The sequence below is a fragment of the Kryptolebias marmoratus genome, linkage group LG2 (genome assembly GCF_001649575.2).
Source record: "Kryptolebias marmoratus isolate JLee-2015 linkage group LG2, ASM164957v2, whole genome shotgun sequence".
Classification (NCBI taxonomy): domain Eukaryota; kingdom Metazoa; phylum Chordata; class Actinopteri; order Cyprinodontiformes; family Rivulidae; genus Kryptolebias; species Kryptolebias marmoratus.
Window position 1 is genome coordinate 5052645 of NC_051431.1, and position 24857 is coordinate 5077501.

General features: G+C 37.8%; 3 protein-coding genes across 5 annotated transcripts in view; 2 read left to right on the top strand and 1 right to left on the bottom strand.

The window, feature by feature from the left end:
* The first annotated feature begins 2908 nt into the window (after positions 1 to 2908).
* On the top strand, positions 2909 to 7734 carry slc25a15a (solute carrier family 25 member 15a). The gene is made up of 7 exons (XM_017416374.3): positions 2909 to 3154; positions 3296 to 3358; positions 3942 to 4200; positions 5113 to 5253; positions 5351 to 5526; positions 5597 to 5755; positions 7010 to 7734. The coding sequence occupies exons 2-7, from the start codon at positions 3304 to 3306 to the stop codon at positions 7129 to 7131; spliced, it is 912 nt and encodes a 303-aa protein (XP_017271863.1). The 5' UTR covers positions 2909 to 3154; positions 3296 to 3303; the 3' UTR covers positions 7132 to 7734.
* Positions 7735 to 8954: 1220 nt separating this feature from the next.
* Positions 8955 to 13251, top strand: stoml3a (stomatin (EPB72)-like 3a). Its single transcript, XM_017416375.3, has 7 exons — positions 8955 to 9216; positions 10526 to 10629; positions 10783 to 10855; positions 10951 to 11033; positions 11525 to 11728; positions 12678 to 12812; positions 12889 to 13251. The coding sequence occupies exons 1-7, from the start codon at positions 9141 to 9143 to the stop codon at positions 13078 to 13080; spliced, it is 867 nt and encodes a 288-aa protein (XP_017271864.1). The 5' UTR covers positions 8955 to 9140; the 3' UTR covers positions 13081 to 13251.
* A 150-nt stretch (positions 13252 to 13401) lies between these two features.
* The window catches only part of mtus2b (microtubule associated tumor suppressor candidate 2b), a 42542-nt gene continuing 31086 nt past the window's right edge, over positions 13402 to 24857 (bottom strand). Inside the window, exons 6-14 of one of the 3 annotated variants that reach the window (XM_037981792.1) lie at positions 24484 to 24680; positions 19688 to 19754; positions 19202 to 19416; positions 18379 to 18484; positions 18228 to 18301; positions 18052 to 18150; positions 17847 to 17966; positions 17495 to 17592; positions 13402 to 17150 (exon numbers count right to left, since the gene is read on the bottom strand). In XM_037981792.1, coding sequence (XP_037837720.1) covers positions 16943 to 17150; positions 17495 to 17592; positions 17847 to 17966; positions 18052 to 18150; positions 18228 to 18301; positions 18379 to 18484; positions 19202 to 19416; positions 19688 to 19754; positions 24484 to 24680 — 1184 coding nt within the window. In that variant the 3' untranslated portion in view covers positions 13402 to 16942. Of the gene's footprint in view, positions 17151 to 17494; positions 17596 to 17846; positions 17967 to 18051; positions 18151 to 18227; positions 18302 to 18378; positions 18485 to 19201; positions 19417 to 19687; positions 19755 to 21654; positions 21727 to 24483; positions 24681 to 24857 lie in introns of those variants that run through there. The other 2 variants (XM_037981789.1, XM_017416376.3) reach the window with 2 other exon arrangements.

The window sequence follows — 24857 nt, forward strand, 5'->3', positions numbered from 1 at the left end:
AGTATCGTTTGTCAGCTCGCCCCGCCCAACATTTGACTGACAGTCGGAAGGAACCAATGAACGGCGTCGAAACATTTACTGGAAAAAAAAAAGTCCTTGTTTTCATCGTGAGCAAGACTGAGGACCACAAATCCAATGTTTCTCACCAATTCTCCTCTAATTTAAAATGATATGTGGACCATGAAGGCACCGTTTTTAAATTTCAAAGAGAAGTTGTGTACATTACATTATGTTTTGTAGTAAAATAATTAGGATATTTTTGTCATTTTGCAACAGATGTATCAACAGATGTATCTCAAAGTCATACTTCAAATACTTATTTACTTGTTTGTGTCAGATTAAAAAAAAAAAACAAGTGATCACAAACTTTTTCTACTTAAATTTCAAGACTTTTGCAAAGCAGGTCGAAAATGTTCATTCCTTATCAATTTTGAGCTTTTAGGTTGTAATAGACTGTGATATGATTAAGGAGATCATTTCAGAAAAAAAAACTGTAGAAGAAAATTAACAGATGGAGCAAATTCCAAGGTAAAACGACACATTTGCAACATAAACGCAAGAGCTGAGCTGACACATGATTGGACAACTGATGATACGCAACCTTAGGAAATCTTCAGAGAAAACCCCGTTTTGCAACATCTGGAAATCGAAAAGTCATTCCAATTTAATTTTTTTTTTTTTTTTTTTAGTGACTCATTCTACATTTGCCACATTCCCCAAGTGCTAGAAATAAAAGGAACTGTGATTGCTTAAACTAGTAATATCTGGCTGAAAATACTGGACCCAAACCTCTTGGTATCAGTTAGGAAACTGTAGATTTTATCACAAGACTGTAATTTTTTTTTGTTATTGTTTTGTTGTTGTCGTTGTATGGCTTGTTTTTTGTTCACTCCCTTATTAATGATCTGAAAATGTGTCTTATTGTGAGTTGCAACTAAGTCTTGAAATTGAGACATCCTCAAGCCACACTGCGAGAAGGAAGTTAAGGTTTTTTTTTTTTAGCTTTGATCTCAAACAACCACACTGTTTAGTAAGATTGTAACGCTTTGTGGGACAATTCACAGCAGTCTATGGCGTTTATGAAACCCAAAAAGGAAAATTTTTGCATTTTATTATTTTATGTATTATACAGAGACAAAAACAACAACTCAACCTTACAATATATAATATGAAAAGAATAAAAATCACTTGTTGGCAGCAGCAGGCTCATGAAATTCACCACTTGTGTTGCACCACGAACCCAAAATCCAAATAATGTAGTTTAGTGACATCTTGTGGCCAGTGTTTGGTACTACAGCTGGACACGGTCTTGGGACCCAGTTTTCTTTCCTGCAGGCTGGTCTATTTAAAGTGTGAGGGCAGAGTTTTGATAGAGCATGAAAAAATCTTAACCCTGCACTAATTGAAAATGTTCACTCTTGACTGATCTCATCAAAACAGCTCTTTATAAAACAAACTCAAAGCAGCATAAAATACAGATGAGCAGATAAATAGATTAAAATGCTGAAGCAATTTGTTTGAAACCGTTTCATTTATTCTGTTATATGAATAACTTTATTTCTCCTCTACTTTATTTTTGTAACTACTATGCCTAATAGCTGCTATTTTTATGACTCTGATGTTGAATGAATGAATGAATTTTATTTTTAAACAGTCATAAAAAACCTTTTTTGCCAACTTACAGAACAGTCTGTTTGAAAAGGAATAGGTTGAAGTAAGACTTATATTTCCCTAGTCTTTTCTCATTTATTTATTTGTGATTATAATACAGTTATAATTATAATTAACCACTCTTATGTTATCTACATTATTATTTTCTTTTTTTAAAGTAGAATGTAACACTAACTGCTACTTTAACACCCTTATATTTCACCATCGCTTTAAATGCCATCAACACACCTCCACAATGTAACAGCTTAAAATGACTTTTTTGTATCTTTTCTTTAAACTGATTTAACTCAACATTTAGCCCATTCCACAAATCTACCCCACACAGATACACACATGCTGTTCCTTGTGCTACAAATATAGTTATTATTTTTTTATTATTTTAACTCCTCTTAAATCAGAGCCCCCTTTCCTGTCACTAAACAGTTTTTGAAGATGCATTGAAAGTCCCTTGTTTGTTTGTTTTAAATGTAATGCAACCAAATCCCAGAATTTCAATGTTTGTGAGTGTAAAAACAATGTGTTTGTGTGCGCCTGAAACCATTCTGACTGCTCTGTTTTGTAGTTTGTAATGTGGATGCAGGTAGTCTTAGTATGTGTTACTCATACAGTAAGGCAGATATGGCAGTACAAGTGATGAAAGCAGAACCAACAGTGCTTTACACTCCAGTATGTTTGAGTACTACACAACTTTTTGTCAATTTGCTTCTTGTTTAATAAATTTGTGTTTTCCAGCAGATTTTATCACACCCAGAAATGTAATTGCATGTTTCTTTCTAGCTCCTATGTTAATCACTATTTTTATTTGTGTATCTACAGGGATTTTTTTTTAATTTATTTCCAAATTGGATAAATTTAGTTTTAATTAAACCATTGTTTTATTTTTATCACGTGTGTGTTGACTCTTTAAAAGCTGCTGGAGATTCTCCCCCATATACACACATATAATGTATATAATCTGCAAATAAACTATAATTTATGTGATGTAAATTAATGTGATTCTGCTTTTATTCAAAATAATATAGGTAATAGATATAAATTTTGAATCTTCAGGTCAAAAGTACAATAAGAAAAAGCGCTTTTTAATAACTTGTGTTGGACTTTAATGTCTTTAACTAACGTTCTTATTAAACAAATAAATAAAAATAATTTGACATATTATCGTTCTGGATGACAGCTTCCTGCTGCTGCGTCTTCTGCTTTGATTTACGTGCTGACGTAAGGTGCGCGCGACCAGGTTTTCACGGCTCTGAAGAAAGCGGAAGTGAAGTAAGGCGCTGATCTTTGAAGGATTTCTCGTAAGTGACGGCTGTTCGGTGTTTGTCACCGAGGAAACGGGCCGACTGTCGGTTCCCTCCCTTCACCCAGACTCACCCAGATGTTCGTGAGGACATTTGTTGGCCGGTTCTGGTTCCATATGGAGTAAAGTTCGACTGGACCGGAACCCAAACAGAACTGATTAATAAACCTTCCAAGAGGACAACCGGTGGGCATGGAATATTAACCTCAAATGTTTTGTATTCTCCAGTGTTTTGTTCTTATATAAAGAGATGTTTAATTTTTTTTATTTCACAATGTCCTTGTGTTCATTAGGGTTAAATATAGTTTTTTGTTTACATGTAAACAGCTTCCATCATGGCTCCACATCCTGTAATCCAGGCAGTCATTGACTTCTCAGCTGGAGCAGTAGGTGAGTTATTGATTTTTTTAAATTTTTTATTTGTTTGCCTATTATCGCATGTGTGTGTCTGTCTGTTACCAAAAAATATCAGATTTTAATGAAATTCACAGAAAGCAATCATTTGATTTACATCTTGTCCTGATTTACATTTGGATTCAACACGATTAAAGATGGCTCCCACAGCCAACTCTTCTTCAGAACCACAAAAATGCTTATATCTCTCAGTTTTACACACTTTCAGCTAACATTTGGTGTGGTAGTAGTCCCAGCTGTCAGCTCTTTAGTCCTCAAGTAAATATCTATCTATCTATCTATCTATCTATCTATCTATCTATCTATCTATCTATCTATCTATCTATCTATCTATTAAATCTGTAAGATTAGGATACATTATTAAATTATATTTACAGATGTCTTAAGGTGGTGTTGCATTGTCTATGTATAAAGTCATTCAATATAAAAAATGTTGCCGAGTCTGTTACGTGTTTATGTGCATCTGCTCAGGAACATGTGGGAGTAAAAAGTGTTTTATTTGTTTATTGGTTTGTGAAATGAAATGCATTTAACTCAATGTCTTGCTGTCCTACTTCAGGTGGCACAGCGTGTGTGCTGAGCGGTCAGCCATTTGACACGGCCAAAGTGAAGATGCAGACGTTTCCCAGCATGTACCGGGGCTTTATCCACTGCTTTATATCGACTTTCAGGCAGGTGGGACTCCACGGCCTGTACAAAGGCACCACCCCGGCCCTCATCGCCAACATCACCGAGAACGCCGTGCTCTTCCTGAGTTATGGCATGTGCCAGGATGCAGTCCGCTTTTTGTCTGGGATGAACAAAGGTGCCAATCTCAGGTTTGGTGTGGACTCTTTTTTTTTATTATTATTATATCATCCTTTGTATTTAGCTCTGTTATTGTATATAGCAAAACAAACATCAGCATGGACCAAGAACACTTAGCTTTGATGCCATCATGTTGCTCCACATATCCAGGATCTGTGTTTGGTTTTACCCTTCCATAACAATAACTGTGAACAATCATTACTCTGAACAGGTCGATTAATGTTTGGGAGCCTGATTAATGTTATGTTAGAGCTTAAGAATAATAGAATACCCAAATGTTTACATGATGGTCTAATTATAATTGTACAGATTTAGCTTCAAATCTGAAAACTCGAGTATTTGTTGGAATCTTTAAACATTCAGGGTTCAGTCTAGCTTGAACTTTGGATTTTCATCAAACCCTTGCATCATTTGCAGTCACGTCAAAGTAAATGAATGTTCTGTTTGTTATTAGGTTGTTTTTACAACATGGGAATGATAAAATCTGAGTTCTCATTCAGCTTTGCTGTCATTACTTTAAACAGCAGTTTTATGAAACATTCTGTTAAGCTTATTTAACACACCAACTAATCTCTGAGTCTCTGGCCTGTTCACAAATGATGATTCTGTGTCCTATTAATCCTTTTTTCTGCCTCATTTTCCCTTGTCCAGCTGTGTTTCACTGACTTGCTGCACTCTTTACCAGTTCTTCCTTTTCTCCAGTCTTACTCAAAAGAAATTTAGCATAAAAAATACATTTGATTTATGCCAAGAAAAAAGTCTCCTTGGATATGTTTCTGAATAAAATGAGAAGTTTTGTTTTTTTTAATGCACTTAAAGTAAGACATGTTTGTGTTTCAGGACAGGAATTTGTAGTTTCTTAAGGTTGCGTTAAGTGATGCACAATAAAACTGTTTGCAGCTCATTTTTTGTTTTCTTTCCAGTGATTTGCAGAAGGCATCTGCAGGATCTTTAGCCTCCATCTTCTCTGCTACGGCGCTGTGCCCCACAGAGCTGGTGAAATGTCGCCTGCAGGCCATGCATGAAATGGAAGCAACCGGAAAGGTGGCGCGAGGACAGAAAAGGTCAGCGTGACCAGAGTCAATGGGCTGAGCACAGCCCGTTCAGTTGCAGCTGACATGAATTTTGACTTTGCTTTTTATGTTTGTGATGGGACTCCAGCACGGTGTGGTCTGTAGTTAAGACCGTCCTGAAGAAAAACGGCCCTCTGGGTTTCTACGAAGGACTGACGTCCACCATTGTTAGGGAGGTTCCTGGTTACTTCTGCTTCTTTGGGGCCTATGAACTGTGTCGGTCTGAGTTTGCACAGCGCATGGGCACGGACAAAGACAGTATAGGTATGCTCATGTAGGTTCACATTTGTGTTTAGCATTGTTGCACTTTGCCAAATAAATTCTGTGGTTGTAGGTATCCTCCCGCTCATGTTCAGTGGTGGATTTGGAGGAGCTTGTCTTTGGCTGGTGGTCTACCCAATAGACTGTGTGAAGTCCAGGATCCAGGTCTACTCTTTAGCCGGGAGGCAAGAGGGTTTCATGAAGACCTTCTTGAGTATCTTACGCACTGAGGGTAAGATTTAAACATGGAATTCACTCCGGTGCATTTGGATCTCAGCTGTATAGTACTGGATATGAATCGTTCATTTTTCACTGTAGGTTGTAAAATCAAACATTTCTACGTCCAGATTATGTAGCTAACTGGTTTGTATTCCATGTTCATATTATCCCAGTTTAAGAAACATCACTCATATAATCAGGATTTTGCAAAGAACTGTGGTTCAGCAGAGCAGTTTTGAATTGAACAAACAGGAAGCAGATATTCTTCAGCTAACAGAGTAAAAATCCAGTTGCTTAGGATTTAACTCTCGGGATTTGCCACGTCCTGGATGACTGAGAATCTACACCAGCATTCAGTGACACTAACACACTGAAAAGATGAAGAGGGCAGAAGAGTTTTGCTTTGTAACTAAATCCATGACATTTGGGGCATCAGATGCTCACTGAAATGCAGCCTGTTGAATATTTAAAGTTAATTAGAGGAACAGCTTTTTCTGCAGGAATGCAGCGTGATGCTGAAAGACTTTACTGAAGAAGCTAAAACTGAAAGACGTAGAACACTGACTGAAAGCTATAAAAGCAAAACACTAGACAAAAAAACAAAAGAAGTAAACTGCTATTTAAAAGCCAAAGTATCAGAACACTCACTAAAAGCTAAATGCATCAAACGGGTAGCTAAAAGCAGCAAAACTATAGATAGAAAGTAAAACTAAAAATCATAGCATCCATTTCCTGAATGAGCTGAACGTTTTGATAAATGAATGATGAAAATAGCACAAAGTGTTCAGTAGTTGGATTGCAATAAACATACCAAAAAATAGGAAAACAATACTGTGAATGCTGAACCAGCGTTCAGATGTTTTTTCTCAAGATCAGCAGTTTGTATCATTAAAGTAAATCAGAAAAAGCAGACTAAAAAGTAAAAAGGAAATTATGATCGAATGTTTTTGTTTGCCTCAACCATTTTTCTTTATAAATGTATGTAAAATGATTGTGGTCTGTTTAATTATCTGTGACTTATTCATTATGTACTGGTTTAGGTATAAAGTGAAGTTGACTTTTGAGTGTGAGGACTTTACATGAGGTGTAACAAATCAGCCTCAACAATTAAAACCTGACTGTAACAGGAAACCAGGAAGTGAACGTAAACACAGGGGCACCACTGAGGCTTGTGGATGTGTTGTTTGCTCTAATGGGCTGAAGGTGGAGACTGAACCATCTGCAGGGACAGCTGTTTGACTCTTTCTGCCCCCCCCCTCGCTCACAGGTTTCGCTGCTCTGTACTCCGGCCTGACTCCCACCATGATACGCACCTTCCCTGCCAACGGCGCCCTCTTCCTGGCTTATGAGTTCAGCCGCAAGTTCATGATGGACGCGGTGGGTTCATGACGAAGATCTTCCCACTTGAAGCAACTATTTTGACGAAACACTGGCTCTAATATATTTTTAAAATCACTATTTAACTGATAATGTTTTTGAATGATTGCTGCATTTGTGTGCTGTACTGGGCGCAGTTATTTAAAATAAATTTTTTAATTTTAACTTTCAAGTTTATTTTTGCCATTTTTTATTGTATGACTTTGTTGTAGCATAAATAATGTTAGCAGTTAACCGTAGCAGAACTTAGCCTTTTTTTGGACAACTTTAATCCTCTTAAAAGGCAAAAATTTAAAAGAATTAATTTGGAATTCAAATCTTTAATAATGCCTTTTGGGATTCATCTTCAGCAGGTTCAGTTTGCATTTTATTGCATTTCTTTATTTCTTGCAAATGATGACACTAAGCTGTAGGGAACACTGCACTCATGTAGGATTATGACTGTATTTTGTTTTAAAGAAATGTATTCTTATTGCAAATTTGTAAAATATATTTTTTTAAATATTTAAAGTACTGTACTTTTTACATCCACCTGTTAAGGCAATATAATTTCACTGCAATACTTTTGTATCTACCCAAATATTTATTTAAATAAAGCTAAAGTAGCTTTTGGAAGTCAGATTATTGGTTTATGATTAAGAATGAAATGATGAATAAATTATAGCAACTTGGAAACGTTTTCATACCCCTCGAACCTTTTCACAATTTGTCACATCACATATGAGCCACAAACTTCATAGTATTTTACTGGGATTTTCTGTGATCGACTGACACAAAGTGGTGCATAATTATAAAGTGGAAAGAAACTGATATATGTTTTTTAAAACATTTTAGAGGTAAAAATCTGAACGTGTGGTTACATTTATATTCAGACCCCCTGAGTCAATACTTTGTAGAACCACCTTCTGTTGCAGGTCATTTGGGGTTTGACTCAACCAGCTTTCCACATCTACAGAGAGCGTCTGAAAAGCAGTTTTCAAGACTTACCACAGATTCTCAGTTGGACTTTGACTTGGCCTTTCTGACTCATGAATATGTTTTGATCTGAACCGCTCCATCGTAGCTCTGTTTGGATGTTTTGGGTCGTCGTCCTGCTGGAAGGTGAGCCTCAGGCCCCGTCTCAAGTCTTTTCCAGCCTCTAACAGGTTTTCTTCCAGGACTGCCCTGTATTTAGCTCCATCTGTCTTCCTTCTGACCAGCTTCCCTGTCCCTGCTGAAGAAAAGCATCTCCACAGCATGATGCTGACGCCACCATGTTTCATCGTGGGGATGGTGTCCAAGTATTAGTTGTCCTGTAGGCAGATTCTGCCACCTGAGCTGTGGATCTCTGCAACTCCAGAGTCACCATGGGATGAATATTTTGGTTGCCTCTCAGAATAATGCTCTCCTTGCCCGGTTTATCAGTTTAGGTGGACGGCCATGTTTTGGTAGGTTTGCAGTTGGGCTGTACTTTTTCTATTTTTGGATGATGGACTGTACGGAGCTCTATGAGACGTTCAGAGCTTGCTGTGCGACCTAACCCTGCTTTAAACTTCTCAACAAAATTATCCAAAGTTCCAAAATTATTAGTCGTCTTTATGGTATTTGATCACTAATGTTCTGTAACATTATGTGACCAAAATATAAATCACTTGGAAAATAAACGACAGTAAGCCTGGTGTGTGAGTCAGCAGAATTTTCTCCTTGTTAAAGGAGAGACAGCAGGATGATCACGTCTCTCATGTTTCAGGACTTCATCATTTATTTATTACCTGCAGTCAGAGAGTGACAGACTCCTCCTGGACTGAGGAGAACGGGGGAAACCAGGAGGGCTGAACTTCTTTAAGCCTTTAGCTACAAGAGCCACATAAAAGCTTCAAGTTACCCGGTGGCACCCAGCAGGTGAGACCCAGAGAAACAGTAGTGCATCTATGTGTGCCTCTGTCTCAGGTTCATGGAAAGCACCATGAGAGGTGTGTAAAGGCCACACCCCACTGAGAGAAGAGACAGGAAAACAAGAGCAGTGCTGCTCCGGCTCACTAATGATCTCAACAACGTCGAGCACAGTGGAGATGGTAACTCAAGGAAAACTTGAGATCAACGCAGAAAATGTTGAAGGTAAATCAATTTTGATCTTCGATAAGTGAGTGTTAAGTTATGTCTATTAGTAGTTAAATGTTTTTTTTTAGCAATTTAATGGGAGGGGTGAAAAAATGCTGTAAAGTCTCAGGTTTTCACAAGTATAAAGTTATTTTATTTTTATTACTTTAGAAAATGCATGTGTAATTGGAACCCACACAAACTTGGACTATATATGTGTGCCTTGTATTTCTACGGTTTTTAATGTACAAATGGTTCCTCTGAAATTCAAATAAAAATAATGTTTAAAAATAAAAAAACAAGACAGAGTCAGCAACAGTTCTTCCAGGCAAAGATTTCAAAGCAGCCTGGGTGTTCAAGGCGTGTTGTTCAAGGACTTTTAAAGACCCACAAAGAAATAGGAAATATTCAAAACTGCAAATGGAGTTGTCAGCCAAGAAGACTGAGTGCAGTAGATGACAAACTTGTCATAAGAAATCAGAAGATGACTGTGGGACAGGCATCTCATCTACTGGTCTTCATGAAATAACTGTGGCCAATAAGCCATACTTTTGGAAGGAGCCTAAATTTACCAATTCACAAAAAACAAACTGGAGTGGAGCAAAAACAGCAGCAGGTATTTAAAACTGATTAGTTAAAACTGAAACTAGAGAAATTGCATTTAAAAAGCAGTGTGAATGCTGATGGCTGGGTGATTTTGCTAAAATTTGCTGAAAAAGCTGAAACTGAGTTGGTAAAAGAAGCCAAATGCTAGCTAAAAGCTTAAAGTAGCAAAACACAAGCTAAAAACAAGAAGTAGCAAAAAGCCAGCTAAAAGCTAAAGCAACAGCAAGGATGCACAGACATGTAAATTTAACTAACGTTTGATTTGGGCTTTTATCGTCATCAGTTTTAAAATAAGTGAAAACTGAATTTGGGACAATATTAATCAAAAAGTAAATCCCACTCATTAAACTTACCAAATAATAGACCCCATAAATTTAGACAATCATTATTTTGCATCCAGAATTGTCTGTTTCTAAGACATGACAGGAGTTTAGTAAGTTTGCACAACACCCACATGAATTTTGAGGTCACCTGATCTCCCTCAGAGATCAATTAGATTATTACACACAAAGGAGATGTGTGACTTTAGCTCTGCCTCGCCTGATGTTTTGTATAATCTTAAATAAAAGGTCCCATCCCACTGTGTTGGATTACTGTTTAATCAGCTATCAACAAACTGACTACAAGAGCTCTTTGTCTGGGCTCTGAGCATCCATGAGAATGGAACCAATGTGCCTTTAAAACAAGCATGGCATATACTTCCTGCTGCTTTTTTCTGCAGAAAAAAGCTCTCAGAATCTGGGATGTTTTGGTTGGCTGTTGGTGATCATATCCCTCATCTTCATAGCAGCAACGTTCCCACTCACACTGTTTATGTGTGTCAAGGTAGGAAATCTTCTCATTGCAATAAACTTCTAATCAACGTGAAATTTGAAAAAGATTGCATTTAGTTCCTTGGTGTGGCTACATAACACAAGTTAACATTTTTCCTATAAACTAAAGTTTTTTTCTGCGTGGATTGCTGTTCCTCATGCGCAGATAGTGAAGGAGTATGAGCGAGCGGTCATTTTCAGACTCGGCCGGATCAAAGACAAGAAACCTAAAGGACCAGGTTTGTGTTTTTTTATGAGAATGAACCCTAAATACCTTTTCATCTCTGAGATACTCTACTTAGGAAGATCAAACTTGGTATTTATCTCTTTCCAGGACTTTTCTTTGTTTTGCCATGCACTGATAACTTTGTGAAAGTTGATCTGAGGACTGTGTCGTTTGACATCCCTCCACAAGAGGTGAGCTTTTTTATGCATTTGCTCTCTTACAGTGAATGCAGAGTTTCTATACCTTCAGTTTCTATTAAAACATCCATATTCTTGGATGATCATAGGAGTAACAACATTATTATCGCCTGCCACCAAAGGTGACACAGCATTAATGCTTTTTCCCATGTATGAGTGTGTGTTTGTTTGTCTGAAAAAATATCTCATGGACCAGGGAACAGACTTTAATGAAACTATCAGAAACTGATTGACTTTTGGAATCAACCCAGTTCAAGCTGGCGGCCACAGCTAATCAATCTTAGCCATCACAAAAATGCTATAGCTCAGACAATTTTACAGATATTGTATAAGTTTTTTTTTTTTTTTACAAAGTTTTACAAACGTCTGCAACTATGTCAAAAGATGATCTTACTTTCAAACTCTGGCATAAAAGGCGGCGGGCGACATGCATTTCTTCAAGGAGTGCTAGGCTTTTAACTATATATATTTGACCTCCTTTACAGATTCTAACCAAAGACTCAGTGACGGTGTCTGTGGATGGAGTGGTGTATTTCCGCATTCACTGCCCCATCTCATCTGTGGCCAATGTGTCCAACGCACACTCATCGACACGGCTGCTTGCTCAGACCACTCTGAGGAATGTCCTTGGCACCAAAAACCTTTCAGAGCTTCTGTCTGACAGAGAGGGCATTTCACTCAGCATGCAGGTCGGAATAAATTACAGTGAGACTTGTGAATTTAAAGGAATGATTCAAATTCATTTTCATTTTTTGAGGCAAAAGATGTTTTTTGAATTACTTACTCACATTGATGTGTTTATTTTGAGCTGTACAGTGCACATCAAAGGCTAAAAGAAAAGTTTTTTCTTAAAAACATATGTAAACTAATGAAATGAACTCACTGCCACTAATAGTCCTAAAAACTTTAAACGGTTGAACCTAAATAAAAACAGAATGCTATGATTTGAAATTTTTAAAAATACATATTTTACTCACAATGGAAGATAGTAAACATCAAATGTTTAAACTAAGAAATTGCACCATTTTTAGAAAAAATAAGATAGTTTTGTTTTTGATGGCAGCATTACATCTAAAAAAAGTTAATGTTTCCCACTGAAGCATCTCTTCTTTTAACAACAGACTGTAAATGTCTACGAACTGAGGAGAGAAGCTGCTGGAGTTTTTTTTAGATGTAGTTTTTCACAGACTGGTGAACCTCTGCTCATCTTAAACTCTGAGAGATTCAGCCTCTCTAAAATGCTCTTTGTATACACAGTCCTCTTGCTGACTTGTTGCCAATTAACCTTATTTGTTAAAAAAGCTCCTCAAGCTGCTTTAAATTGTATTTCTTATTTTTACAGCCTTTTGTTGTTTCTGTCCCAACTTTTTGAGATGTGTTGCTGCCATAAAATTCAAAATTACCTTATTTTTTTCCTAAAAATGGTACAGTTTCTAAGTTTCATCATTTGATATGCTTACTAAATTTAATTTTCACAATTTTTCCAGAATTGAGGTTGTTTTTACTTTAAATGAGAATAATAATCATAATGTAGTGTAAAAGTTCCACAGACCTAAAGATTTGGGTGCTAATGATCATTGTTAACTTAATTCAGCATTATAATAGATCTGAATCAGATTTTTGGTTTTCATTATGCAGGAATCCCTGGATGATGCCACTGATGCTTGGGGCATTAAGGTGGAGCGTGTGGAGATCAAAGATGTGAAGCTGCCTCAGCAGCTGCAGAGGGCCATGGCGGCCGAGGCCGAGGCCAGCCGGGAGGCCAGGGCTAAGGTGAGGGCAGAACTAGAAGATCTGAAATTACAAAAAGAAGAAACGTTTTTAGAAATAACGTCTGTTTCTGTTTCAGATTATTGCTGCCGAGGGTGAGATGAAGGCCTCCAGAGCTCTGAAAGAAGCATCTCTGGTGATCTCCGAGGCTCCGTCCGCTCTCCAGCTGCGATATCTGCAGACTCTCAACACCATTGCTGCAGAGAAGAACTCCACCATCGTCTTCCCGCTGCCTATAGATATGATGCAGAGTTTCATGCAGAGGAAGTGATGAATCTAAGAGCCTGCAAGTTCTAAACTGCTGTCCTCTGCACTGCAACGTCACTTCCCAAAGTGAGTCTGCAATGCTTTTTGTTTCTGTGGAGGAAAAAACTCATTATATATTTAAATGCACCAAATCTTGCTTTTATGTACTTATTGTGTACACTTAGTGTGAATTAATACATAAAATGGGACATATACAGTACAGCCATTACCTCTCATCATTGACCACAATATTGCAACCAGCTAAGTTACAGTTTCAGCTTTAGAGAATGGTAAATAAAGAAATAATACAAGAAATGTGAAACAAAAATAATTTGAAACAAACACATGAACGCATGCTTTAATGTAAACTGATCTGGAGCAGAAATTTCTTAAATACTTGGTTACAATATTTTAAACGTGTGTTTTGTGACCGATCAACAGATGTAATAACATCCACGTAATGCGCCAACCTTGTCTGAAATGAGCTAAAAACTGTAAACAATAGTGCTTCATTTGATGTTCATTCAGTGAACGTGTACAAGATGGTGTCCACAGGACACAGAGGCAATCAGTGCAATCAGAGTACCTGAAGGAGAGGAAGGTGATTTCCAACCTCCTCCCAGAACCAAACCTACTCCTCACATAGTTATAAACTTATCCTTCAAAGCAGCTACAACCAAAGTCCTGTTGACCAACTCAAACTTAGGTTTGAGAAAAGAAATACTGCAATGTTTATATATTATTGTATTAAATGCTGTTTTATGTACTTTTTATATTTTATGCTATTTTTTTAAATAGTTCTACTTACTGCTAATATCTACATGATTGCATACAGAAGGTACTTTGCAAAACGCTTTGAGAACCTTTGAGATGATTAGCTGCTGTATGAAAACGACAAAAATGTACAATAAACACAAAATAAAACTTATGGCAGTTGCTTCCCTTTGATGACTCCTAGTTTTTCCAAAGTCCTGAGATTAATCCAAACAATGAGAAATGAGGTACGATTGCAATCAGATGTTTTTTTGACTGTTTTGATGACAGAACTTAGCAAATGTCGCAAAATGTGAACATGATCTGCAGAAATGAGGTTGCTTCTATGACTGTTCATGTTTGTTTGTGCTGAAATTATAAGAAAAGTTTAGTTTAGAGAAGACAAACTAACCACTAAATAGGTGCTTATTAACATTCCAGTTAGTGGCACATTAACTCTTCATTAAACTTAAGAAGCATCTATTATTACAAATTCTGAATGACCTAGTTTGACAATAAGTGAATCATTAATAATGAATTTGCTTGAAATAGTCTACTAATTTTTGTCTATTAACAGTTAGTAAATAGATTGTTGCTTCCAAAAAAGGGTTAAAAGTGTTGCTTGTTACTTAACTAACTTACTCAGTTATCACTTCAGAATGGGGAACATGTTCTAAGTTAGAAAGAACTAATTTATGAGTGTTTGACCTTTAATAACACTTGTAGGTAAGTGTTTTGTTACATCAAAATAGGCCATATTTGTTTTAGGTGTTCAGGCAGAAAAAAACTATTTAGTATGTATGTTTACTTTATTAGGCAGATTAAGTAGATTATTAAAAAAAATCCCAATTAATGGTCTATTTGTTGTAGAATTAGGTCATTCAACATAATTACTTAAGAAATGTTTGGCAATGTTTAATTAAAAGGTAACATGCCACTAATGTGCATGACAATAAGCACTTAGTTGTTGTTTAGTTTGTTTTCCTTAAACTGAAGTGTTACCAATAACGCATACATATATTGGTACCAAGAAACAATTTCAGCAAGCTGCAAAAAGTTGTTGCTTTGAATGTAAAAATGTGTGAAAACAGATGTAAAGTTTCCCTTGTACGCAGCGTTTATAGCTGATTCTGCTGCAAAACCCTCTAAACATATAATTGATACAGTACTTGATGAAGAGCAGAGTTTAATGAGGTTGTTCATGTTTATGAGACTTAAGAATGAACTTGTGTTGCGTCCTTGCTCTTCTACTCATCATCACATTTTATCTAAACTTAATGTTCATTGTAATTGGAAGACAAACCATGCTTTAAAGATAGCAAAAACATGTACAGATTTTATAAACCATTACTGTGTGCTGCTAGTTAAATGGGTTTATGAGTTATTGATCTAATCACACATTTTAGGTCAACGCTGATCCAAAGATGTTTAAGAATGGATGTATGATGAATAAACAAACACTCATCAACCTTTTTGTTACGTACACCTGTTCAGTTGTAATCAGCCAATCACATGACAGCAACTCAGTGCATCTAGATGTGGTGAAGATGACTTGCTGAAGTTCAAACTGAGCATCAGACTCAGGAAGAAAAGGATTTAAGTGACTTTGAATGCGGCATGATGTCTGAGTATTTCAGAGTCTGCTGATATACTGGGGTTTTTATAATAATTAATAATCTTTTGGGTTTACAGAGAATGGCTCAAAAAAATAAAATTTCAGTGAGAAGCAGCTGGGTGGATGAAAATGCCTTGTTAAAATGGTAACTGGTTCCAGGCTTATATAGCACTTTTTTAAAGCACAGTGCTTTACAATGTTTCTCATTCACCCATACAGTGCTTTTTCTATTACATACTCTGCACTCTATACAAAACTTTTTATGCTCTCATGCATCAGTAAGCATGTATGAGGAAGTCGGCGGTTCAGTGTTTTACCCAAGGACCCATTTGGCACACTGCAGGAGCTGGGGGTTAAACTCCTGACCCTCCAGTCGCAGAATAACCTCCCTACCCGTTGGACTAAAGCTGACCCAATGATGTCAGAGGAGAATGGACAGAGATGACAGAAAGGCAACAGTAGCTCAAACAGCCACTCGTTACAACCAAGCTTTGCAGAATACCATCTCTGAGCACACAAGATGTCCAACCTTGAAGCAGATGGGCCACAGCAGCAGGAGACCACACCAGGTGCTACGCCCGTCAGCTAAGAACAGGAAGCTAAAGCTACAGCATGCACAGATCACCAAAATTAGGCAAGAAGAGATTGGGAAATCATTGCCTAGTTTGATGAGTTTCTGTAGAGATGATTGTGTGAAAATTCCAGCAGATCAGCAGTTTCTGAAACCGTGAAGTCACTTTTTCGAAATCACTTAAATCCCCTTTCTTCCTCATTCTGATACTCAGTTTGAACTTCAGCAAGACTTCACCACGTCTAGAAACCTAAATGCACCAAGTCGCTGCCATTTAATGGCTGATTATCAATTCGTGTTAAACAAAAGTGTACCTAATAAAGTGGCTGGTGAGTGTAGGTTAGATGGCTTGACATACGTTATTCATTCATTATTACCCTCATGATGCATAAAATCTTTGACATGCCCCAAATAAGAATTTGCACCTTGAGAGCAAAGAACTGTGGGGAGATTTGTGATTTTACATAAAATATTGCCTTGGGGCGTTGCTGGTAGGACAAATTAAACGGCTGAAGGCGCTTCTTGTGTTTGTTGTTGCACTTTTCATGTTCACTATGTTCATCTGTCATCCTGAGTGCTCAAAGCTGGAAGATGGAGATGAAGGCAAAAACACGGACATGAGGCACTGTGACTTCCTGTCTGCTTTCTGAGAACTACAATCACCAGTTGAAGAACGTGCTCGTTGTAGCTGCAGTACATCTGTTCTGGTGGGGCGTTCACGTCGAATAGAAAAAGGCTGAAGGATTTCCTCTTGAATAATCAGAGGTGTGATCAATACAATTCATTATGTCAAAGATTAAAATGTGGTTTGGAAATGCATCGGGGAAGTCAAATTTCCCAGCCAACATACATTTTAGTGTCTCTTAAATTGTTGAGCGTAAAATACCCCTTTAACTAAAAAGAGCGTTTGTCCAAAAATTTGCAGCAGACAAAAGTCAACCAGAAAGGTCATTGATGGTAGGAGTGTGGACGTGCAGGGGAGCCTGGTCCAGAGGGGGGGTGGTGAACGGGGGAGGAAGTGGGGGACATGTTGGGGCTCAGCTCGCCTGTCTGGAGACGCCACAGCAGCTCCTCGTTGGTGCGACTCAGACGCTTCTTCTCTTTGCTCTCCTTCTCCACGTGAACTTGCAGGTTGGCGTTCTCTTCGGTGAGTTGCCTGAGGAAGAAAAGAACAGATAAAAGCACAAGTTTTTGTTCTTTTCTGTACCTGCTGAAGCTCTTTTTCTGCCATCAGTTGCATGTGGAGTGCAGACAGTTTAATGCAGAAATGCTTCTTTAAGTTTTGTTGCTGCTTTCAGAGCAACAACTTGCTTTTTTTTTTTTGGTCTTTTAGGCTTAAAACCACCAAATGAAATTAAAATGTCAACAATAATTTGGTTGTTATTAGAAATTTACTGGATATGTAAAATTATAACCAGGAAAATAAGAACCAAACACGTTTCCTTCCCTTAGTTTGAAGGTAACACCAAACCTATCTAAACTGTAAAGACTGAAACAAACCTGGACACAGCGAGATTCTTGTCTATTCGCTCTTTCAAGTCTTCGTTCTGCTGCTGTAACACTTGAAGTTTCTCCTCCAGGTACACATTTTTTTCAGCCTGCTCAAAAACACAGATGGAAAGGAGCAAAACATTAATTTCTTCAGATGAAGAATGACGATCTAGAGGTGCAGGAAACAGGACAGAACAAAAGCACCTGTAGGTTCTTCTACTAATATTCCAAACAAGTTGGCATAATAATTATTGTATTCACATCATATGTGTTTACTGAATAATAATGTCAGAGTTTTAGTGCAGCACTATACTTTCTTGGACAGTAAAAAATAAAAAAAAGAACAAAACTTGAAACCTACTATTTTCTCCAGCTCTGAAATCTTCAGCTCCTGCTGATGGATTTGTTGATTTTTCATCTCCAGAACTTCCTTCAGGCTCTTCAGGTCTTCTTCAATGTGTTTATAAGGAGCCAAAGCATCCTGAGCAAAAGAATAATTGTTTCATCTCCCTGATGTTGTCAGAGTAGTCAGTGTTTTACAGACTTCTGTAACGTGAAGCACTCACCACTATCTGCTCGTCGGTGCTCTTACGAAGAGCTTCTTCAAACCGCTTCGCTCGATCTCTGAGGCTCCGGTTCTGAAACGTCAGCGTGTCCACCTGATCCTAGAGAAGAGAACAGTTTTAATTTAGTTACTGTCACTAAAAGAAGTGAAAAATGTGTCCTAAGAACAACCGTTAACCTGAAGTGACAGTCTGATCTTCTCAAACTCTTCTTCCAGAGATTTCTTCTGCTGTTCATGAGCCATCTTCAGATCTGCCAACAGATAAAAGCCCATCTTTATTTCTGCCTGAAGAAAAGGAAGCTGCCACAGGTTTTAAAAAGCTGCTTACTTTTGACAGTCCTGGCATGCTCCTCCTGCAGAGTGACCAGTGTGTCATTATGGGCCGTTTCCATCTCCATCAGGGACGCTTCATGGTTTTCAGTCATCTCCTCAAGCTGCAACAACGATGGCAAACTTTTATTAAAACTAGCACACAGTGGACAGCACAGGTTAATATTAGAACTTGTAATATAAAGTCCAACAACTGAACAATTTATTTGCATTGTTTATATCCTATTTTCATTGTAAATCATTATAGAAAGACAAAGTTTTCCAGTGACATCACATCCTGACTTTTCATGTGCCATGTGGGCCGCAAACTTGACCGGTCTTGTTAAAGTTTTCAACCTGCTTAGTGATTTTTCTACTTTGTTGTCTTACAACCTGGAATTTAACTGGATTTGATTAAAAACAATAATCCTTCAAAAATACTTTAGGTTAATGAAACTGCGTGCATCTGTATTTAGACTCCAAAACGTAATACTTGGAGAGCCACCGTTTGCAGCAGTTCCAGCATCAAGTCTCCTCTGGTCCGTCTCCGTGTTCTTGGTCCATCTAACCTCTGGTCTTTTTGTCCATTTTGTCCACCAGCTCCTTCAGGTTGGATGGGTGCTGCTTGTGTCCAACCATCTTTAAGTCAAACCAGAGATTCTCAGCTGGTTTAAGGTCTGAGTTTTGTCTGGGTCATTCCAGGATATTTAACAGGTTCACCTGAAACCTTAAACTGTGTAGCTTGAATTAAATTCCATTTTTTAAGGCAACAAAACTGAATGATTTTGGATGAATGCTTTTACAAGGCGCCGTATATTCACTCGGACTCGGACAGCACCCACCTGCTCTTGCTGCCTGAAGCTCAGCTCCTCCAGCTCAGCTCGTTGCTGGACCTGCAGCCTCTCGGCCTCGTCCATGTGCCGAGCCTTCAGCCGCTCCTCCAGCGCTCCCAGCTCCCTCTGCTGCTGAGCCCGCAGCCCCTGCAGCTCAGCCTCAAAACGCCGCTCCAGGTCCTCCTTCTCCTGCTGCAGCTGCTCCCAATGTGCCACACTGAAAGCTGGAACCCAGTGAGATTAACAGACAAATGTCATCGTTTATTCTGTTTTACAATAAATCCCTTTTCACAGAAATTTGAAATTAAACCAGAGTGGTGTTCTTCAGTGTCTAAGACCCCGCCTTCTACCAGCAGTGTAGATTCCTAGGTATCACTTTTCCTGTTGTCTCTACAGTATTTTACTCTATAATACATCACATGTTGTGTGCTGTGAATAATTCACTACCTTCCTTCCTCCGTGTGTTGTTTTATGTGTCACTGTTTTCCCACTTACCCACTTCATCCCTGATTCTGGCGAGCTCCAGGGACAGTTCCTTCTCCTTTACAATGGCGCTCTCACTCTGAAAGGCAAAAAACACACCATACTGACTTCTTCTGAAACTTACAAATGGGTGCCAGTGAGGAAAAAAAGTCATTTGCATTATGTGCTACAGGCTAATGCAGGTTAGAGGGTTGCTAAAATATCACTGCTAACAGGTTCCTGCTCCATGGTGTTATCCACTTTCAACCATTTATTTAGTAAAGTTAAGATTATCTGACAGAATCATCCCAACCTGCTGAACCGAGCTTGACTGGTTATCACACGCTAACGTTATTTACAAGGTTTGACCAAACTACTTATACCTCCACCCCTCCTCAGCATGAAATGATAATAGCTTAAAACTCTGGCATGAAAGGCGGCGGGTGATATACATTCTTCAAGGCAAGCTGGGCCTTTAAATTGCAATAATTAAATGCATTGTTTAGAAAGAAAAAAGTTTACAGAACAAAGTTATCGTTCAAGTTAAAAGGTTATCATATGTTATAGAAAATGAAACAATGTACAGCTGGACTCCTTTAATTCACTGTGTTCTACTCATAGTGTTATACTAAAACGAACAAAAGACAAAACTAAATGGGTTATATGACACTTTATTCTACCTTCTGTAATATTTGTTCACAAAGTGTTGTCTAAAAATGAGGCAGGAATCACTAAACCGAGCTGAAGAAACAAAGAACCGGAGAGGAACAAAGAAGAGAAACATGTCTGATGGTCTCAGCAGTAATGATGTCACCCTCTAAAAGGTTTTCTTTGAAACATCAGGAAGAGACTGAAGTGACCTCAGGAGAGATGAAACATGCTCAGCTGCTCATCAGTTACTAATAACCTCCTTCTCTTTAGACCTCCAGTGAATTATGTGACATTAGCTAAAATCTTCCTTTATAATACTCTGTCCTTGTCATCATCATTTTTTAGGAACGTGACTAATGAGAGTTTACTTTACTAATCACAGAGCTGGTTAGTAATATTTCTATTAGTTTCTTCATGTTGTGAATAATTGATCAGCATGATCATCAATAAATAAGGGATGATTACCTTCTACTACTTTGGTGGTTTAATCAACAACTGTTTTTTATTTATCTTTTACTTATATTTTTATGCAACAAAAAAAAAGCTAAATCTCAGGAAACAAAAATTAGTTTTTCTTTGATCAATCTTAAACAACTAATAGATAAATGACAATGTTTGTGCACCTATTTATGATTTCAGCAGAGTATCTGTATTATATAAGTAACAAAACCGCAAAAAGAAACCAAAATAAAAACCCCACTAACCACCAGAGATTTCTCTTTCCTATTTTTAAACGGACAAAAAAGACATACTCCATTAGTTTTTAAAAGCCATGCTTTTTCTAAAGTAAGAATGTTTGTGGCATCCAGTTTTAATTAAACAAATGTTTAGTTGTTTACTTTTTGTCTTGAGGAGATTTTCAGCTCAGTAAAAACACAGGAAGCTGTAAACATTGTGTATTTTTAAGAAATCTTAACCTTTCATATGTTCTAGTATATATGAAGGCGGAAAATAAAACAGAATGCAGCATCATTCTTCAGAAAATTCTCCTAAAATTCTAAAAAATGTACTGTTATCACTTTAAAACAAAAAATGACGGTCCAATACGAACACCAGAACAGCAAAATAATTGTAAGAATGGAGCTCTGAAGCACAGCCTTTAATGCTCCGTCTCTCCAAACTCTAAAGATGGACAGGCAGCTTTGACTCAGCATATTCTTTGCACATCTCCACTCTCTGCCGGCTTTGTTGCTAGGAAACAAGTGAACATAATGAGCGTACAGACACACATACGCAGTCAGAGCCCCTCACCACCAAACACACACACACACATGCGCACAACCATGAACAGATAAAGGAATCCTCGGTGCTGAAACAAGCTTACTGCCTGCAGAAGATGCTGCCTTTACCGTTTGGTCCAGACAGCACAAAGGGAGGAGAGGAAGCCTACAGCAGCAGTGGCCCATACTGGGCTAGCAAACAGCAGCATCCCTTAGCCTGCTGAGGAGCCAGCAGCAGAGACACGCCAAATGCAACGAAAGATAGGGAAAGAAAAGTCAGAGAGGGGAGGGAATTGGCAGGGTGAGGAGAGAGGAGGAGAGACGAGGGGGGAAAAAAAATCCTCACCTCGTTTCCTGGTCTGCGAGCATTGTTTATCCCTGCTGGAACAAAGACGGACAGCCCCAGCCCAGCTCAGCTCTGACTGCCCTGCCTTCAAACTCCCCCAGCAACACGCCCCAAATCACATTTATACGCATGGCAAAGAACTACACACACACACACACACACACACACAACCATCATTAAACCTCTGAGGGAAGGACAACAACAAAAAAGGATGTAGCAGAAGAATGTGGGAGAGGAAGATGATTAAAGAGTCCAATTATTTGAAGTAAATCAGCTCAGGGAAAATAAAAAATCAAGTTTTTAAGATTTCAGCTCCTCAAAAAGCTCAAGAGCCGAACGGCGCATGACCTGTTTTTATCTTTCAGTGTTTAAGCAAAAGAATATTAATTTATTGAGTCAAAATCATACAAACAAAAAGAAAATCTATTGAATCTTTATTTTGATGTTGTTTCAGTTGTTGACATGTTTGACTACAACAGAGCAGATGGGCTGGATTAAAGGTGGAAGTTAATAAAATTTCATCCTAACCACAATTACCAGGGATTATCAACACAGGAACACTATATATGTAAATTAGACCAAAATGAGTAGAAAACTACAAAATAATAAAAAACATAAGCCTTCCTAGAATGATCACCATTTTTTTTATTTGACAAATATTTTTACTGATATCTGACCATAACCTTTTAAAGAAACATGTTTTGGTTTATTGTTAGTGTTTGTAAATATGTCTGACATACATGAATTTGATTTTATTTTTTAATCTTAAAAGGAATTCTGTACATGTCTGACAATCTAACAGCGCAGGCAAGCCGAAGATGGAAGCTCCTATTCTATAAATCACCTCCTATAAATGTCATGGGTGGGGCTGGGCGGATACATGAAATGCAGCCAGGGAACCAGAAAATAAAACTGTTGGCATTCAGGTAATTTTAAACATTATAAAGGTAGCAAAATGCTTCACAAGAGCACCAACTGCAGGGATTTTTCTTTTAATAGTTTTTGTTGTTTTTATAGACCAGACTAAGGTTTTTGTTGAATCAAAAGGGAACCTTCACTCATCAGTGCTGAGCTGTTTACTACACAATGTGGGACTGCATTTGAATGAGTTGTACAGCTGAATGTTGTCAAATGAAATTAACAGTTCTGTATGACTGTATGCATCTCAAAAAGAAGCTGCAAGAAATTCAGAAGAAACTGTCGTCATAATCCATCCCAAATGATGTCACTGTTTAATCTTTGGGCCTCATTTTAATTCAGTTTTCATGGTTTCCATATTAGATTACTTTAGTGAAATGCTGGCTAAGTAGTCTCTTCTATTCATGTTACTGAACTTGTTATTTGTCTTTAACTGCTGAAACAGACAATGTTGGTGGTACTTTACTAGTAAGTAGATCACTTAGGCAACATCAGACCAGAAAGTATTTTTCAGAGATAACCTTGCTCTTTAAACATTAAACATGATGCACTGCTTCCTTCTCTGCCACAGACAGAAAAACATCAACCTTTATATGTTATAGATCACCATTCATATCATAAACATATTCTTAGGAAACAAAAAATAGCTTAAAAAAATTAATTTCAGTACATTTCTTCATATTTTAGAATTGACGTTAATTTCCTTAAATACCTTGCATATAATAGTCCGTCTTTTAACTTTCTTAAACACACCTTTTTTCCTATTTTATTCTGTGTGTGTGTGTGTGTGTGTGTGTGTTTTCTTGGTTTCTGTTACCTTTTTAGAACCTTTTCTGGTAAAATCACCTACCTTGTCAGGACAGGTGGTCCCTATGGGGTCCAAAGCCCAGTTCTAATATGGTGGAACACCATTTCTGGGTTAGGCTGGATATGGTTAGGTTTAGGGTAAGGGTCAGTGAGTTAGGTCACAGAAAGAAATGGAAGTCAATACAATGTCCTAATAAGGATAGTAATAATAAGGACACAAGCATGTGTGTGAGCGTGTATGTACATGTGTGCACTCAACCTTACGCTAATTAGAAAAAATACTGGTAGAGAGCCAAAGGATTTAATACCATAAAAATTAAACTCTGATCAAAAACAGAATCAAGAAGAAAATGTTTTTAAAACCAAATAAGACATTAGCAGCCATTGCTTGTGTTTGTTATTGAGTCAACTCAGCGGCTTTAAAGAAGACCCATGGAAAAATGAAACGGTAGTCTTCTAGATGCATATTTCAGCATATACTTACAACCATAAAAAGCCACAATGTGTGCCATTTAAAATAAAATAAATAAATAAAAAATAAAAGAAAGAACACTATTAGGGGATTCCCAATATTTATTACAGAGTTGTTTGCTGAAAAAAACCAAATCCTTCTGCAGAATCCACCTGTTTTAAAATCTCAACAAATCAAAGCTGGTTTTTAAGCAGGCAGCTGGCTTTATGAACAAAGTGATGCTGACAACAAACGCTGGATGCTACAGGTGTCTTTTTGCGCAAAGGGATGCAACATGCTTTGTAGGTGCAATCTGAAACCCTTCTGTAGTTTAGAACAGAGGTCCTGTGAGACACTGATGGGCCAAGAAAAGCTTATTATGATGAAAGGATGCAGGACTGTTTGCAGAAAGCTTTGGAGTTGTGTTCAGTCCTACCTTGTGGTAAAAGTGCTGAGCAGAGATGCTGAAAACATCCAGGCACAGGCAGGTCTTCTTTAAGTGGGCCTGAAGGTTCTGCAGCTGCAGGGCCTGCTGCTCACATCGCTCCTGCAGCTGCTGGATCAGAGCTCGGTCCAGTTCCTGTGGCCTTCTGCTCCGGGTAGCAACAAGTACTGCTGCTGTCCTCCCACGAGCTGAAGATATACACGAGTTAAGGTGCTGAATTGTTGTAAAATAAATCTAATCAGAAAACAGTAAAAACTCTGAGCACTAAAAAAAAGTCTAAACATCAACATCAAAAAAACTAAACAGTGTTAAAAATGATTTTTATGTGAATGCTATAACTTTCCAACAATTTTTTTTTTTTTTTT